General features: G+C 40.9%; 1 protein-coding gene across 1 annotated transcript; it reads right to left on the reverse strand.

Annotated features, from left to right (window-relative positions):
- Positions 1-1,672: 1,672 nt before the first annotated feature.
- On the reverse strand, positions 1,673-7,738 carry LOC308402270 (inositol hexakisphosphate kinase 2-like). The gene is made up of 5 exons (XM_080890962.1): positions 7,000-7,738; positions 5,151-5,373; positions 4,359-4,543; positions 3,722-3,897; positions 1,673-3,145 (listed from the first exon to the last, which is right to left on the reverse strand). The coding sequence occupies exons 1-5, from the start codon at positions 7,256-7,258 to the stop codon at positions 2,498-2,500; spliced, it is 1,491 nt and encodes a 496-aa protein (XP_080747088.1). The 5' UTR covers positions 7,259-7,738; the 3' UTR covers positions 1,673-2,497.
- Between the last annotated feature and the right edge of the window lie 11,784 nt (positions 7,739-19,522).

A 19,522-nucleotide genomic window follows, 5' to 3' on the forward strand; every position in this document is an offset into this window, starting at 1 on the left:
ACAATGAGTCCACATTTTGAAAACACATTTTCTATGAATTAACAAAACCATTTTGTTTTACAATTACAAGACACTCCGAGGAATGAGCTACCACAACTGTCTGCTCAAACTGTAGGGGTTTGAATTTATATTGTAGTCTCAAAGTGATACCGCAGTTACAATCAGCAAGGTTCTAGACTGTGATTGCCAACCCAGTGGACACGCGCTTTCCCTAAATTTCACTCTGCTAATTTTGTGCTTTTGTGATGTATTGAAGTTTATTCCATTTGTTTAATAAATTTCTTTGGTGAACTGTCAAAAACTGTGTGCGTCCTCCCCTTTTGTCATTGCCAAGCAACGCTGTAACACAGTATTAAGAGCAAGCATAGGTCAACCAGTGGGATCAGTGCTGTAAGCAGATTATCACACTATACTGCAGAATTCCAATAACACACAAATATAAAATATTTTACCTGAGTTATTCTCAATATTTAGCCAAACAAAGACTTAAATGTGCATTAATATTATCACACACGCACATACAGAGGCTAACAAAATCTTCAAAACAATGATTATTAGCCATTTTGTATTTCCCCATTTAAATACAATGACTGGTTTAGGGAAGTATGTCTATGTCAGACCTTATGAGACAAACCACTCACATTCAAAATCACGCCAGCATGTAACAGATGGTGATTCGCGGGCAGTAATTCAGCACACGCTGTGCTTTATTTTTATGCTACTATAACCAACACCATATCTGAAAAATGTCTTATAATACTTAAGTTCTCATTTTACAGGAGAACAGCGTGTCCAGTTGTGGATGATTACAGCGTGCGTTAACTGAAATATCAAAATGTTTCTTTAGAAATAAAAGACTTCGGTTACATAATCGTGCCTTATACTTCTGACTGATTTCATATCGGGTGCCAGATGGATATCTGTACTAGCAGGACAGCACATTCCACAGACAGGACAGCGGAGCAGTAATGGCCCATGCACTCTGTTGACACAAGCTTGTCTGCGTAACGGCTCCTCTCCACTCACACTGCTGATGCTGTCCTCACATCACACGAAGCTTGTGACTCCAAGAGCAGATGACTCTGCCACAGACCAGCTGTAGACGACCGGGACTGGCTGAGGCAGGACACGATGCCGTCATCCTCTCGCCCCGCAACAGAAACTCTTCTAGACCGAAGAGTAAGGCTGTAAATATGTTTTGGGGCAAGGAGGTGGTGAGGGTGGTGGTGTATTGGCTGTACAATATTACAAGAAGTATCCACAGTAGCCTGGGCATGTGCCTTAGTAATTCTTCACAGCAGGTGGTGGTGTTGGGGAACAAGCCCCGGCACCTGCTTGCACTGAATTGTCTGCAGTCCTCTCATACTTTCAGTGTTGATGGTAGATCTATTAATCAGTTGGTCATCACGGACTTACTGAGCGGCACGCCAAAAAGAGGTCATCTGCCTCCATACATTCACGCACAGAGGCAACGAGCACACATTTGCATAAAATTTGTCTGCCAACATTTCCCTTTGGTTTGAGCAGGAAATGTGGTTTTTCTGTAAACGTGTAAAAAAAAAAAAAAAAAAAAAAAAAAAAAAAAAAAAACCCCCCCACCCCAAAAAAAAAAAAACCAAACAAACGAAAAAATAACCAACATCAAATATTAAAGAGGACACTGATGTTACCACAAACCAAGGTTTTTAATTTTTCTGTGAACAAACTGTGGACAGCACAGATATACAAGATAGAGGTATCCAAACATGTCAAATAACAATATTTATTAATATCATTATTGTAACATTAATAACATGGAATGTACTACCTTCCATTCACATTTTTGAACTTTTAGATTATTTTATGAAAGATGTCATATAAATAAATAGCTCTCTCACCTCTTTCTGACACCTATATGAATATAGTCTCTTTGAATATAGATGAACAGGGGAGAAGGATGGCAGAATGACCAGGTAAAAGAGGAGAATGGAGGGCGTGCGCTCACCGCCTCTCTTCCCGTGGACTCGCTTCTCATACTACTCCTGCTCTCTATGATAGCCCTCAGCCTAAACACGCACTCAGCAGAAGTGCATGTTTGCGTGTGCAAAATGACAACACTTTTCTTTGGAAATCAGACACAAGGAAACACTTCTACTGTCTCAAACTGCCTTTAATTTTTGCTGCCTACCCTTTTTTCTAATGGTTACTTAATGGGTTAAAACAGAACGGTGACAACGGGTAAATCACTGCATCATTCACACAGTTGGCTTTTATGTTACTTGCAGGTCTGTTTCACATCCTGAGGATGGACGTACTTAACGGCCACATCGAAAAGCACCAGTGGCAGAAACAGGAAGGGGGTCCGATCAAAGACCAGCTACAATGAAGTCCAACTTTGACGATAAGAGAAGGAATTTCTCTCCCCTTTAATGCAGTCTGCTCTTCCTCCATTTGTTCAAGGTTCAGACAGTGTGTTATTGTGCCTCTGTGTTTGAACGGATGAATGTTATGTCAGTATTCAGTCTGTACTTTGGTTCTCCAGCTCAGAAATGATGGTGATCAGGTTCTGGAGACCAAAGATGTAGCCGCTGTCCTGGCCCTCGTGGACCACGCTGTCTTCCCGGTAATGTCTGCAGGTGGTGTGGGCAAAGTCTATCATTCTCACATCCACCACGGAGCTGTGCGTGTCTGAGCGGGACAGGTGAGCCTGGCTGATACCTGAGCTCCCGCTGCTGCTGCTACTATCACTAGATGTAGAGGGACTGTGTGGAAAACCAAGCGCACCTGCAACTTCACCCACCTCCTCCTCCTCCTCCTCCTCCTCTTCGTCCATTTCTGGCTCGGCTTGCACCTCCTCGTCCTCATCATCCTCATCTTCTTCCTCTTCAGAGAGCCCGTCCTCAGTGTGTCGGCGTGTGTGTTTTCTGTGTGGAGCTCCATCATAGATGATGAGCAGAGAGCTGGAGTAAAAGCGGTAGGATTCGCAGGCCTCCAGTGCAGCCTGCATTTCTCTGAGCCTGCTGAGCACCGGGGAAAGGAGTTCGTGTCGCAGACGCCGACCGCTGTGGAAGAATTGGAACAGAGCCTCCTTGAAGCCCGCAAGGGTCAGTTTACGGCCATGGTACTTGTTCATAAACATCAGCTGATCTGTGTCACTCTGGTACACCTGTAGTGATGAGAAAACATGGAGAGGTTGAAAAAGCTGGAAAAGTTCACAGACTCTCAAACATCCGCATTAAAATGGCTATAGAGTGTATCTGCAGTCAATCTTTCCACCTCACCTAGATATTTTGGGCCTTATTCAAAGTTTTCAAACAGACAGACGTGTTCTCGTATAATTAAAAGGCCAGCGTGTTTCAGGCTAGATGGCTATAAAACAAGTTAATCAGATTACAATAGGAACTGTTGCAGATTTTGTAGCAGTGTAGGGTAAAAGCATTAACTTTTAACAGTCGCAGTCTTGGGCACTAAAGCTGGATTACCCACATAAACCACCAAGACATTGTTTCAAATTGTGTTTTCAGACAATTGACAAACAGCTGTAATGTTTTAAATGGGTGAGCCTTCTGTCTGTTTCCGGTTTTTACGCTAAGCTACAAGTCAGCTTATACAGCATTCAATAGACAGACATGACTCTTATTTCATGTAGCTATATTTCCCCCAAATATCATCTTCTATTTCTTTTCTATTTCTTTAAGAGTAAGAAATGAGTATAGACAATAGCGTTTGCCTGAAAGCTCACCTGCATGCCACACAGACGGACTCCTATTAAGGCTGATGTGCTCTGCTGGCACTTGCGTATCTGCATGGCCTTCTTCTCCTCTGAAGCGTCGTCTCCATGCTGTCGCGTGCCCATCTTTAGGTCCAACACGCACGGCACTGTGTGCCGCCAGGTCAGGTTTTCAAGCAGAATGAATTCTGAGAAAATGAGTCAAGGAAGACAAGACAGACAAAACACTACCTTCTTCTGGACTAACCAGTTTTAAGTTCAACCTGCTGGACGAGGCTGAATGAGAAAACAACAGAACTGAGCGTTGTCTCGAAAGATTCAGCTCCCGTTAACATTTGCAATATGTAAAATCAAATCAGAGCAACATCAGGTAACCGATAAGAGTGCTTTTGAAATGCAATGCCATAGAACAGAGAACAGAATAGCTGCACAAGTATTAGATAACGGGCAGCAGGAACCTAATCCACTGATAACCGTAATCTGGTGGCTTACTTGGCCAGGACTCATGCCATGTACACTGGCCTGGAACCTACAATGCATTTCATTGCAATCCCCCCCCAAAAAAAATAAATAAATAACATTACGTAGCTTTTCTCTGCAGTCACATATGAGCCAGTTTCAAAAGAAAACTCAGTCAGCGAAAGGATACTGTACTGGTTGCGGTGTTTAGCATTCTCCTTCATCCTCTGCAGGTGCTGCTGGTGACACTTGAGGCTCCAAGGGTTGTGTTTGAGCTGTGGGACAGCGTTACTGTGGCTGTCCTCTAGTCGGTAGTAGAGCACCTCGGCCTGCTTCAGCCACTCCAACTCCATGTCCTCCTGCAGCTTTTGAACACTGAATGAAAGACAGGGAAAGACAGCAACGACTGTAGTTACACATGGCTAAAGAGCAGGAAATGGGGAGTAAAGTATGGAGAAAGAAAAAATTCCTGGAAAGAGGTACAAAGTGGAATCTTTCACTCGCCACAATCCATGCATTCAAACATCAGTTTTCCTTGTTTAACCCCAATAATCCCTCCCCAGCGCAGGGCTAACTAAGTCAAAGTTTTCCTTTTGTATAAAGGCATTAGAATGAATCTATTGCAATTATGCAACAATGACTCTTTGACCCTCTCTCCAAGGATCAGCCTCCAGCTGTATTTAAAGACAGTTAGGCTTACGATTACGAGGCTAACTTTACGATCAGTCAGTGTGTGCATCATAAGTCGTGGTATGTCTCTACAGCTACATTCACGGAAAATTTAAAGTTGGTTATAACGTAATACGGGTGCATAACGGCTCCTAAACCATCTTTAATTTCTTTTACATGAGCAGTGAGATCAGCATGAAAATGACTCACTTTGCTCCCACCTGCTGAGGCATCAAACACGTCTTGTCTTATCATGACTAACAGGTTCCTGAGTCAACTACTGTCTGTGATAGGGTATTTCCTTGCACCTCACCTCTTCTCCTTGTCTTTACGAGAGTTGCGGCTTCGGCCATCTTTGCTGTCCGCTAGCAGCGAGGAGGCCATCATTTTCCCCCACGTCATCATCTTACTCTTGGGGTCACAGTCCACCGAGTGCTCATTGTTCACCAGATCTGTGGCTGGGTCACTATCAAGGGGGTAGGCGATTAGGCAAAGATTCCCCTCCTCGTCCTCCTCGAAGCTCACGGACACCACACCTGAGACAGAGACAGAAAGGTACGTTTTAGACACAGACTCACTGAACAGTGATGGGAATTTGTTTCACAGGAATCTATCAAAGAGGATGACAAACTTAAAGGAAATCTCATCACTGCTTTAAGCAGCACGATACAAAAGTATGACTGAAGTGGATGGTTGACGCACACTGAGCTCTAATCAACACATTCAAATAACAGCCCAAACACAAAAGACACCAGGCTATAAAAACTTAGGTCAGAATTCAGTTTATTGATTACCACCAATTATCTGAAGCAAACTAATCAATAGTATACATACACTGTAAACGTGTAGGAACCAGAAAGCCATGTACAGGAGAAAGCATCAGAAAATATATGCTTCTAACAAAAATAACAGGAGCTTCAGTGAGTCAGAAAAGTTTGGAAGATTCAAGTTCGGTAACTTCAACAGAAAAGATATATTTCCATAATTTTCCCATTTGCTTTTGTCCAAAACAGCTGCACCCGTTCCTCTTCATGCACGTCCCATGTATGGCTGAAGCACAAGCTGAGAGAAGGTGAAGCATGTAGCAAGCAAGTATGCCTCATTGTGAAGACAAATACAAATGGGGGAAACTGTTGACATGGAAAACAGTGCACAGGTGTCACGAAACAGTCAATTTACAGAGTGAATTTAACTTCATCACTTCTGGGGTTTGTTGGAACTATTATATGGGACAGCAAACTGAAGGCAGCACAGTGCTTTTTAGGATGACCAGAGACACGCGTTTGCTCTATATCACCTTACAATTCTCTGCTGGTGACACAAAAGAACCGGCTCCGCTGCTCTTTGAGGGAGGGTCTTAGATAGCATTTAAAGAGGATCTGCTGTAGTGTAACGTGAAGGGAAATAAGGACACAGTAGCAAAGGGCTTTGCTGTAAAGAACAGGCCTTTCTGCTGTAACTCATAGTTTAATCCCTTTAATCCATCACACTCTCTGAATGAAAGAATGAGATGAATGCAGGAACAATGTTGGCTATGTAAATAAGAGATGGTATGTTTAACCGGTCCAACAGTTTCTGCTTGCTATCGTCACTCACTATGCCTCATATTTGACAACCTTTAAAACAAAAAGAAAAAAAACGTGGGAGTGACTCAAACGTCAGTGAAATAATACAAAGCCATTCAGTGGTTTTGTGAGGCACCACCTACGTTGACCTTTGCAGGTGATGACCTCCAGCAACTGCCTGAATTTCTGGATCCAAAGGAGGAAGAACCTCACATAGTTCCCTTTTCATCTCATTGGTGTGTTGCCCGGTAAAAAGAAAGAAGTAAAACAACACAAAAACAGTGGCTCGCAATTGCTACCCTGACTTACCTTCAGTTCATCACTCAGCTAGCCAAGCAGCACAATTGAAAGGCCCGTTTGTCCCAATTACAACCTCAGCTACAGCACCCTCCTGTGGCACAATGCGGTATAAACCTGGCAAGCGCCTGCTTGTGCAGACATGGGCATCTCTAGTTCCTAATAATCTAAAATTGCACACTTGACACATGCAAGCAGGCTCTGCACACATCTATACCTATCTGATGTATGTATGCACAAAAAAGAAGTATGCACGTAAAGAAAGAGACATGCATGAAAAAACACAGTAGTTGTCATTACCTCTGTACTGGGGGGTAAACCTCCTCATTGCTGCAGGCAGACTTTTGTAGAACTGATGCTCGCGGGGAATGAGAGGCTTGCAGATGGTCTGCTCTCCAAAGCGTAGGACGCAGGAATGTCCCCCGACCTGGTGCACGAAGGGCTCAAGCATCACTCCCTTCTCCATGTAGCACTGCTGGTGCTGCAGCTTGTTCTGTTGCTTTTGTTTTTGCTCCGCATCCATGACCTCCTGGGCCTGAGCCTCCACAGCCGGACTCATCCTCCTCTGGCCCTGACCACACTGCCGCGGGCATTAGACTCCTGACGCACGCACCAACAATATGGTGGGGGCCCTTTCCGGCAGGGACTCGCACACACTCACGGGCTACAGATCCCCAGAGGACTAGTCCTAACACGCTGCATTAAAGATCGCAGTTTGTTTTTATGAGTTATTCCCGCGGTGCTTTCCGAAGCATTTGCTGTGATGGTGATCTGCTGCGCCGATGCTCTCACTGATACTGCTGCTCGAAAACAAAGGACAGGAAGGAGGAAGAGAAACAGAAAACACGACTCAGGTTTACTGAATATTCAATTCCTTTCGGCTCCTTGCCTTACAGTCCTTGTAGCCGGGTAGAAAAAAACAAAACAAAGCCGTCTTATGTCCTTTATATATTAAGGTTTGGAGTTGTGCTGCTGCGGCAGATAAGGCGACCAGACACAGCTCCTGCTTGTGCCTTCTCCGCAGACTCGACGCCTTATGACAGACGAGAGCTGGCTCGCTACTGGTAAAGCTCTCAGGAGCCTGACACTCGGCCCGCCCTATCACAGGCAGCCCACCAATCACGTGCATCTAAAGCAGGTTGTTGGGTGGCAGCCCAGAGAAGCAAGCAAACAAAGACAGGGGTGGGAGGGGGCAGTCTGGGTGAAGGGAGAGAGGAAGAGGAGAATAAAAACAAGGAGGGAGGGCAGAGCTGAACTCAGCTGTTTCTCTGCGCGACAGCGGGGGTTTTAACAAACTGGCAGAATAAGCACCAGCATTTCCTTAAAAGACGTACGGTGTGGGGGAGAGAAGCACAGAACTAGGACAGGAGTTAAACACACAAACGGACATCCAATGCAAAACGGCAGTCAAATATAAGTAAAAAAGTCAAACTAGACTCCTGGATGAACAAGTAGCTTTGCTCTTCCAGGAAAACATGCAAAAAGGAAGACGCCTCGAATTTAATGTCACTCTTAGGAGATTTTTTACATACTTGTAATTGTTCCTCATACAATTTACTGCATAGCATAAATTTAGGTTTTCTGTAATTACTGCTAAAAAAAATAGTTAACTTTAATTTCTTTAAAAATATTGCAATTTAACAAACCACCTTTCACATTTTAGCAATAACAGGGTAGCAAACAGCATGATTAAAAATGGGGGACCCCTCTCTTCAGTTTACAATCTATATTGAAGCGTTGTTGATAGTAAAGCCGGTGTTGTGCCAAAAAGTGATTGTCTGCCAAAAACTGATTTCCGGTATTTGCCAAAAACTGATTGCTCGTATTTAAACTGCTATAAGTAACTTGTTGGCCTATAATATGTGAAACATATGTCAAATGCATCCCTCATGGATGACACAAAGTCATATTGAGCCACAAACAACATTCGTGTAACAAGGTAGAAGCCGCAATCAGTTTTTGGCAGCGACTTTTATAGAACCTTTATTTATGCAGTTAAAAAAAACCTCATTAACATTAAAAATGTCTTTTGTAAGAGTAAGACAGCAGAAATGGCAGCAAATATTACAATAGTTCTGTAAAAATATTGTAAGTGGGGAAAAAGGACCGGATTGGTTATAATGTGAGTACAATAACACAGAGTTATAAAGATACTTGAAAAAACAGATAATCTTTTAATTCTATATATAACCCCTTTGTAAACGCTGTTCACCGAAGTCTATTTACCAACATACGTAAAGATATTACACATAAAAAATACACGGAAACATTGGAAATCACTTTTTGGCACAACACCGGCTCCATTCGCATAATCTTCTACTGTTTTCAGTGATTTCTTCAGTCGCTGTTGGCTTCAGAGCTGTGTTGTTATGAAGTAAAGGCGTTGGTAGGAGTGACGTGTAAGGTTTCTAAGAGCTTGTGCTCTGACTTGAGTGGAAACTATAATCCTCATCTTGCACTCTCCCAGACCTCCTTGACATAGATTATCGTAGCAGGCAAAACAACATCAGATTAAACCAGTCGCTCACTGCTAACTGCAGTGAGGCTAACTTTAAACTGCTGACGAGGAACGCGTGTAAGTGCACAGTGTACTATTCCCAAAACATATAAATGCATGTTTGCCGCCTCCAACATATCATAACATGTTTTGTGTGCACATACCAGTGTGTGCTTTAAGTTAGAGATGGTGACTGGCTGGGGTTGTAGGAAAAGAGTCAGCACTAATCTCTCTAATCCTGTCTCCTGGAACAAAAGGGGAAATGGGCCATGATAAACAAGCAGGGAATATTCCCAGTTAAATAAACGAGTATGTTCAGTGCAATTACCTTTTTTTGTGGACAAAAGATAGGGTGGGGCAGCCACCGACTTTTGCACATCTCCCTTTTATCTGTGAGCAGTGAGGCTGAGGCTGCTAAACTAAAACACAAATGAAGGTCAATGGCGTGTTTCTTTGTAATTTTAGAGAAAGGTTGCTGTCTTAAATCCCGATTTGATTGTAAAATCATACAATGCTATATGTCAACTGAAGCCTAAAGCAACATTTGAGCAGTGGCACTGAGATCTTTGATTAAACAACAATTTTATGATCCTGTACTGGTCTTGCTGTTCAAATACGAAACAACATCAGTGCCAAGACTTGCATTGTCCACTATATTTAACATGAAACGGGAGATGAAAACGACAGTTGACAATGTTAAAATCATGAAACAGCGTGCTGGCATTCGTTTACATTTAAAGCTACAGGAGGCATGCTGTTTGAAGCTATAAGAGTTCAGGCATGCTTTTTATTTCCGACAGCTCAAATGAGCACAAACAGAAACAAACATGATCTAATTCACACAACAAATTACTTTTTAAGTTACGCAGAGGAATTTAAAATGTATGATAGGATGCACTAGAACAAATCTAAAAAGACAAACATGAGAGACAAGTGTCTGTGAAGGTTCTCAGTCATCCAGGTCATTGTAGTCAACATCAGAGACAAGTGTAAGGGACTGCTATGACCTTGAAAGTAATGAGCCATGCACAGCATGGGGTAGTTAACAGGGGCTTTTCACAGTGATGCTGACGCACGTGTCAGTCACAAACAGAGAAATGAGATATGAAATATGCAGGTGACGCAAAGTCCCAAATCCAACCCCTCACCTGTACGGACAATTTAACAACTGCACAGTCAAAATAACGTCTCTTGATGAGGTGATAAGGTCTTGTGCTGCTGAAAAAAGAGGCCAGATTTTAATCTGTGTACCACAGAACATGAAGAAAACAGCTTTGCAAATCAAAAACGTGAATCTTAATCCCCAGTAAACTCAAAACACAGAGACAGGGGCCCTTATGGAATGGAAAGAAGAACAAAGTGAATATCAGCAGTCGATCATCAGGCAGACAGGCCATCAAACTTCACTCAAAGCTATTTGTGAAGCTCAAGTTCAAACTCTTTATATGTACTATTGGAGCTGTTGCCATGGAAATTACACAAATACTGAGCCTACACCATGTCCGCTACACTTACCTTGTGTATTTTATACTAATTGACTCGCTTACATTTATATAGATATTTATTAGCAAAAATATGAATTTATATTTGGACAACATTTGCTTTTCTCTTCATTCCAAAAACACATCTTCTCAAATATAAATATGCCTTTGCCCGACTGAACACATATTAAGCAAATACTTAGGCAAGAAGATCTTGCAAAAAGTACACAAGAAAGACCAGACGAACCTTTTCTTCTTTTTGTGCTGGAAAAGTAACCGTCTATGTTTACACCTTTACCTTAAATCCCTTTCAACTTCACCTTCTGTGTCATTTTCAAAGTCATACAGACACCTGTCTAAGCATCCTTAACTATATGATTAACAAGTACAGCATGATCAAAGGGCTCACTTAGCAATCTTAATTGGTGAGCTTTTATCTATCAACAAAATACGGCAGCCCAGAAGATACAGTGAGCGCTGGTATGTCACTGAGGACATTGGGTGATTGATGGGTCGATTCAAGGCTGCAGTAGATTTACAAGGCTTTATATAACGTGACTGTTCTAAAATTATAATCAGAAGACATGTTTTGATAGTTTCACTATTTAAAAATGTGATAGGCTGTGGAGTGCCAACTGACAACTGAATGAGCAATTTGTGAGTTCTTTAAATACCTTTTTGTTCACACCTTGTATTTCTCATTGCAGGCTTTAGGTCAAGTATGGAGGCGTGAGTGAGCAGGAGAGTATGTAGAGAAAATCTGGATTTACAAGTTATTTGACTTTGTGTACTTCTGTGACTGTCATAGACAGTTTTGTTCTTATGTGTTTTATGTGAGATTCCCAACTTAATAGCAATCAAAGACACATATAATCTTTTTGTTTTCCAATTTCAACATAATTTATGCTGAATTTACCATTAAAAATTATTGGTTGATTCTCAAATGTTATGAATTTTATTTTATTTAAATTCAATGACAACATATTCTTTGCAAATAATTTATTGAATTATTTTTTTTTACCGCATTTTGATTTTCCTTGCTTTCCTTTCCAATACTATAATTAGCAAACAAAATCCATTTTAAATTTATAAATACCTACATAAATAATTTATATACAACATAAAAAGTAAAGGACCACGTACAGAACCATGTGGAACACCACATGTGACACTTACTGGTTGTGACCTTGTATTATTTACATAGACATATTAATACTGATCTTCTAAACAACTGCTTAACAAACTATCTGCTGTCCCTTATTCCATACATTTCTAACCTTTTCAATAATAATCTGTGGTCAGGGATGTCAAATGCCTTGTGTAAGTCCAGAAATACCACAACTGCATGTAAGACTCTATTTGTTCCCAAACTAAACTTATGTACTTATAAACAGTCTGGACTAGATGTCTCTATTAGGATGAAAATTATAGAGAAGGCTCTTGAATGAGCTCAGGCGGGATGGGTCGCTAGGATCTTTTTCCTTGTAGTCATACAGACGAAAAATATAGAGGCATCAGTGGAGAACATGAAGTACAAAGTAACAAGAAGCATGGTTTTACTTAAAGAGAACACCCCCTAAAAATCTTAAAAACTTTTTTGTACAACCAAGGACATTTTATCATTAAATATTGTTTATACACAGTATTTTTTTTCAGGTTCTACATTACAAGTCTGATGTGTTGACCTTATGTCCTGCAAGTGCTTAACAAGATTTAGGATGAGACATAGTGCATAATCTTAATCAGGTGGCACGCGTCTGAATTTTTACTGGATCAATTTGCACAATGAACACATGCAAGGTACAACGACTCACATTCAGGTGTGCAGAACCCAGGCATCATGCATGCTGACAGGAACAAACACAGAAATGCATACATGGATAAAGCAATCGAAACAAACAATCAAAACATCTCACTACACAAGCTTGTACATATTCTGATATACCTGATCTGGCACACGGCATGGCCACAGTGGAAAAAGGATAATCTTACCTGTGTGGAGATTTACGGGGTCAATTTTCAGACTGATCACCTCGCTTTGAGCCCGATAAACCTGGTAATCAAATCCTCATGGGCCACCAAACACCTAATCCAGCACTAAAAATACCACATGCTGTTAGCAATTCAGAACAGAAAGTAGCTATTTATAAAACGAAGTCTGCACCATGCCAAAAGCAACAGACAATTATACACAGGAATCACACTGAGAGGAAACAATTCAGTGGCTGCCACTATGGCCAATGAGGGCAGACATAGAAGACTTATCGTTGTACCTACTCGTCAAATTTCAACCATGGCTGTACAGTCTATTTTTGGTCTTGTCCTTTTTGTCATGCATGCAAACAAACATGAAGCTGTCAAAATGATTACACATAAAGGAAGAAACTCTCAGCCACTCTCTGAGCAGGATTCTGCCAGAGGCAGCTGTCTGCCATAACTGGTTGGTAGACGAGCAGAAGCAACAATAAACACAAATAATAAACAGAGCAAAACACAAACCACACAAGACAGAAGACAGACTTCAATAATGTGCAAAAGCAGCATGTAAAGACATGGGAATGGAGAAGTGCTCAGCACCTCATGGGAAGCATTCAGCAGTCTAAAGGCTTTTACACGCCAGGCGCACAAACATGTGTGAATGTTTTGTGTGCTAAAAATATTTTTCAGACTCTTCCACTCTTAATGCAGCTGTTCAAATCAACCGTGTAATTTTGCTGGACGAATCAGACACACAGCTATACGTTGCTCTGGATCAATCGTCTCTCTGAAATGATTTCTCTGCCTCCTCAGATGTCCTAACCCTGCCAACAAAAGCTCAAACTTCCCCATTGAAATGCTAAAATATGTACAAAAGTGGTCATGATACAGCTTTAACTCCTAGATCAAACCATGAAATTCTCCCTGCTCCTGCCTTCTCTTGAAAATTGTATGAACCCAGAATATCAGGTTCTTCCTTTTCTTGTTTAGAAACATCAGGACCGGCTCATCACTGCTTGATGTCGATGCAATATCTTTTTTTTTTCCACAGTGCATATTTTGAGGACAAATTTTTCACAAAAACACAAGCCTTTGGTGTGGATTTACAAGTTTGCATCCAAAAAACTGGGAATTTCTCGTCATCTTTTTTTGTAACGTGCTCTGTAATGGCCTTAAGGCCTCTGGCTCCGTCTTTCCTTTTGTAATTATTAAGGCGCTAATAAAATAAAGCAAATATGGGAAAATTGCAGGAGCTCTCTTTCTATTCCCTGTTAGTGCTCATTTCTTTTTTGTGCGTATGGATATCAATAAAAGAAGATTTTTAAACTTTTACAGCTAAAGGATGAGCACGGTTCTTTCTATCTGTTTAACAAGTGTGTACATAAATGGATGTGGGTGTGAGCAATAAGGGCATTGCACTCATACACACACACAGGCTGGACCGGTTTCTCTGACCAAACCATGTTGAGTGTAAAGATGAGGCATCAATATTTCCATTACCAAATTAAATGGCTTATAAATAATTTTTAAACAATTACACAGTATGTTACCAGATGTTTTGACTTGTAAAAAACTAAGAAATTCAAAAGGACAATTTTTTGTAGACCTAATTTATTTATTTATTTATTTTTTATGTGTATTTGGTTCAGGGCAAGAAGATGTGCAATAAATATGATTTGCTGGAGCATGAAAATAACAAAGAACTCTGGAGTGCAAAAAGTAGGGCAGCTAGAACTTGTTCTAGAAGACACCAATCCTTTGCAAGTGGCAAATGATCCAGCATTAATTAGCTAATTATTTAGTCTCAGTATAGTGCCAAGAGGATGGCATGTCATCCTAAATCAAGCCTTTAAAGTCTGTCTAACGAGATAGATGCAAAACTCTTTTCTGACTTGTCTTTGGTCGTCTAATTAATTAAAACAGGATAGAGGACTGACAATGCTTCTTAGTATAATACGGTCTTCCCAGTAACTGTTAATCCAGGAGTACTGCCAAAGTTTGTGACTGGATGGCGAGTCACTGACTTAGGGGAGTGCTTGTGAAGCCGTAAAGCTCAGCAATGTACAGGAAATGAGAACGTAGACGTCACGTACTTCCTGGATTAAGCTTTGCCACATGCTTAAAGTGTCTCTCTTTCACACACACACAGACACTGTGACACAGAAGCATTCGAGAGAGACTGAGCTGGCTCCAGTCCATTGACACAATGCAGGTTACCAGCTCCTGTCTGACACAGAACTGCTAATGGACTCCTGGGTGCTGCTTAACGTCTCATGAACACAGCAGTTTCATTGAAGGAAACAACTCATCACTAATTTGACAGCACAATAAGTCAAAAGGTGCAGATTTTGTCATTAAGCTATGATACCCAGAAATACTTTTAAGAAAAGGTCACTATATTATTCAAATAATGTTTTCATAGATATTATTTTCACAACTGGTAATGTTAGCATATCAGTGACATTGAACCCATAGTCCATACGGATTTATCCGGGTCTGGGATTGTGCTCATACAGGCCTTGCATGAACTTTTCCCATGGCTAACTGGCTGAGTTCCTCCACTGCAGCTGAGAAAGGTCAAAAGGCATTGGCACGCCCACACTCTCTGATTTAGTTTTCAAAAACTAAAGAATGAAGATTATAACAGAGATAGAACAGCAGTTCTATGGCATGGCTGTTAAAAAAATTACTGGCTTTTGTTAGTTTTTCATAAACATTTTAATAGATCCATTATTGGCTCTCTGTCTTTGCCAGGAAGCTTGGAGTCGGGCAAGATGCTGAAAGAAATAATGCCTGTCATACAGGACTTAAGGCATCTCGTCAACTTGTTCTTTGCACGGTGGCTGGAAGCCCTCATTCTGCTAATCCTATAGATAGGGCTCTTGACATAGTAGCATGTCAACAACACTCATCACTCCTCCTTTGCCTTAAGGGACCATGACAGTGTCGGTATTTGAACTGTTTCCAAGACAGACAACAACAACATTTTGCAGATGCTGCAGTTGTAAATGCACAGCCCAGTGATTAATGGGGGTTTTTGTATTTTTTTTTCTTTTTACTTTTGAATGCAGTATCAATAGTTTTCCAGCAGTAATTTATTTGTAATAACAATGTAATTACAATGTCATTATACAAGCTAAGAAGCATCAAAATCTGCTCTGATGTTCCTTCATACACAGGCACAGTCAAGTGTTTCCATTTCTGTTACACGTTCTATAAAAATAACTAGCACACAACTAACCCGCATGGGTTTGCACGTGTGTTTGAATACCATATGTGAATTACTGACATTATCCCACCTCCGAAGTGTGTCAACTCCAGCTATCTACCGCTTTGCACAAGGTGACGGAACAGAGCGAACGCTAAACATCATTTAGTACAACAGCGCATTTCTCAGACCTAATAAAAACATACACACACGTCTTTCACCTACAGGAATAGCACACATATCCCTCATCGTAAACCTTTAAAAGCTGTGATCTGACATAAACACCATGGAATGTCCTCAGTGTAATCTTTATAACAAGGCTCCATGCAGACACTTACACACTAATGTGCACAGCCAAATGCAGCCATTTGGATACAGCTACTTTCTACCCAACAAGGACATGCGCCATAACAAGAGGTGACAGCACACTGTCCAACCACGTGCATCTCTGTTTATGTCTTTATAAGGAAGGGCCAGAGCCATACTTAAAAGAGGCAGTAATTTTAGTAAACAAAGAAAAAAGAAACAGTGGAGTGAGTAATATTTAGATGAAAAAGAAGAAAAGAGAGATGTGGAGAGAGGACTGAAGGATAATCGTATGAGTAAAGTCAGACATACTAATGGCTGAGACCTGCTATCATATTATTAAAAGAAATGTGACCACAGCCCTGAAGGCAAGAGTACCCTTCCAGGACACTTTACACTGTAAACTAACTCGGCATGAAGAAGGCCCACACAGCCTCAGCTCTTGCTGACTGCTGCCCAGATGAATATTAATCCTTGGAAAAAACCCACACACGTGCATAAACATAATACGGTAAGATCAGACTCTAATACGGTGTCCACTTACAGCAACTTAGAAGCTTGGTGCTGACTGACCTCAAGTACATGCACATACTATTAGATGCACATTATTGTGATGGGAAACAAAAGCTTGCTGTGGTTCAGTGATAGTCTGCCTAATATTTTGACTGCTGCTCACACGGCTTGCAGCACAGGCTGCATGTGAACTCTGTGTCTCACACTGATGAAAGCACTGACATCACTGATGTCAGCTGTAAAATACTTGTAGTTGTTAGTTTATGTTTATTTATTTACCCTTTACTGGACCTGCTTAAGTGATGACAACCAAACAGCTTTTTTATTGGTATTAAACTGTATAATTTAACTGGAGAACACAAATAGGACAACCAGTTCTAAATCTGTAAGTAGGTCAAGAAGCAGTCAATTAGAAGTGATTCACATAATTGCAAAGACCAGAAACTGCTTTCAAAATGTACCAACAAGCATCCCCGTGGCCTTAATGTGCAGATTTTTGTGGCAGGGCAGAAAAAGGTCAGCGTGAAGATGCACTCCAACGCTCCACTGTAGCACAGGTACAACAGCACAGAAATGTCTAGCGAGGCACTGAAATGCACAGTGGGTTCAAGTGTGTGTGGGTGGGGACGTTGGCTGCTACAAAGCAGCGTGGCCTGCACTGGCAGCAGTGCAGCATGTTTCTGTGCCATAGATTGCTCTGCACTGCAGTGGTTGTGTGTGCACGTGAGAAACAGCGCACATGTCAGAGGATTACAGATGAGCCCATCCACATCCCCCTCCAAAGGATCCTCCTCCCATACAGAAACTACACCCCTTCCCGTACTAATGCAGCCATCATTTCAATCTCTTTGTCAAGTGAACATCCAGTCCTCAATCTTCCCCCAAAACAGCAGCATTTATCCAACATAATAAGCACTTCATCCTCTCAAAGCAAAAGACTAGCCAGCAAGATGACACAGTACAGATTACACTCAGTCCACAAAACTGATGCCTAAAGGAGAAGGAAACTTCCATTTTGGGACAAAATGGGATGAAACTTCAATACCCGCTGTTAACCTCTCATCCTCCACTTCATTTAAAACTGAAATGACCTTTCTGACTCTCCACCCATTAGTGTGGCTGCTTTTATCCTAATATAAAGCTCTGTACCTGGATAATGAGCAGTGGAGGTGACAGATATGCAGGGTTGTGGGGAGGCTGATGAATCAGAAGATGGTCTCTAAGTGGGTGCTGATTGTAAGCCTGGCGCTGGTCCAAAGGGGGTCTACAGAATACCTGGGGCCCATGGAGGTAGAAAAAAGGAAATCTAAGTGATGTACAACAGAAAGCTTATTATACCCTCCCAATCTTTAACAGTTAGCCAGATAACATCTGTAACAATCAATGAATATAAAGAAATAAAAATATATGTAGGGGGGTTAACAGGTTAATATATAGGGATGTAAACAGGAAACAGATCTTCTCTAGAATGACCACAAACTGAACAGGAAGCTATGTATAGCAATCCTGTGGCTCTTTTACACTCGTAACTTCATCTTTCCTGCAAATATTTTGTTAGAATATGAACTAGCGTCACTTTTGCAAGTACACTTTGCTGAATTTAACCATGGAGCTACATGCTGTTTACTGCATTTTGCTATTAAAAATAAATGCTTCATAAATAAGGTTAAAGACAGTTTGTTAGGTTAACCAGACTGACGTCTGGCAACTGTTAATGTCAGATATAAGGAGGAATCAAAAAGTTGTGACTCCAAAAAATAGTAAGAAATGTACCTGATTTAAATTTGGTCGACATCTCCTTTGAGGTCTTACAGAAATGGTGCCATTTTCAGATACACCATTCAAAGTTGAGTCTTGACTATTTGCATGTCTGTGATTTCACCACAAACCTCAAAATATGGTGGAGCTGGCTCCCAATCTACACCCCATCTTTGTGTCTGCTTTGTCCAGGCCTGAAGGCTAAGCCTATCTGCCCTAATTTCTTCATAAGGCTTAATTGTCTTTACCCAAAATAGAAATAAGTTTTCTATTTTGATACAGCAGAAGTGATCCAGTGCACATTACAGATGCATAAGCCCAAGTAATACGAATGAGCCTTCCTCTATCTTAAAACAGCAGCATCAAACTGAATGTACATTCCCAAACAGGTTGGGGATGCACATGAACATAACTGTAATTTTGCATCTTAATCAAAGATAATGATGTGCTTTACTATTTGATTCATTTTTTTTGAGCTTTTCTAAAAATGTTAATTCAAAAATGCATGGATTCAAACATTAATTATATTTTAGCATTAAAAATGTCATTTTGATTAAAGAGCCTGTGCATACCTGTGGATTAACCATTATAGAAACATGCAATTTCTTTGGTAATTATCTGTATTGTTAATTAATTTATAAGTTTAGTTTATTAATTTACCTCCTGCAGGACCTGACATCCACATATGTGGACATCACATGGGTTTGTCTAGCCCAAAATACTAAATTCTGCTCAACAAGGGCCTGATATCCCTTACGAGCAATGTTCCCTCTAATTTTTCATGTGTCGGAGCGAACACACAAACTCCCTGAGCGGTCCCTTGGACCACTGTGAGCAACATTAGACGTGTGCACTGTGGTCACGCCAGCATCAGATCCATCCAAGTTACATGGTTTATTAAAATAATCAAATTACAGCATTTATGTTAGACTATTTTTTAATTAACTGCTTTAGCCCACTTACAATGAAATTTTTAAAAAGTCTTGTTCATGACTTGTGTCGTATGTTAACACTATTGCAAGTAAAAAATAACTTGAACTCCTTTTTTTTAAATAAAGCTCTGACTTGTATTACGAGTATGAG

Source organism: Rhamphochromis sp. 'chilingali' (assembly GCF_963969265.1).
Source record: "Rhamphochromis sp. 'chilingali' genome assembly, chromosome: 9".
NCBI classification, from domain to species: domain Eukaryota; kingdom Metazoa; phylum Chordata; class Actinopteri; order Cichliformes; family Cichlidae; genus Rhamphochromis; species Rhamphochromis sp. 'chilingali'.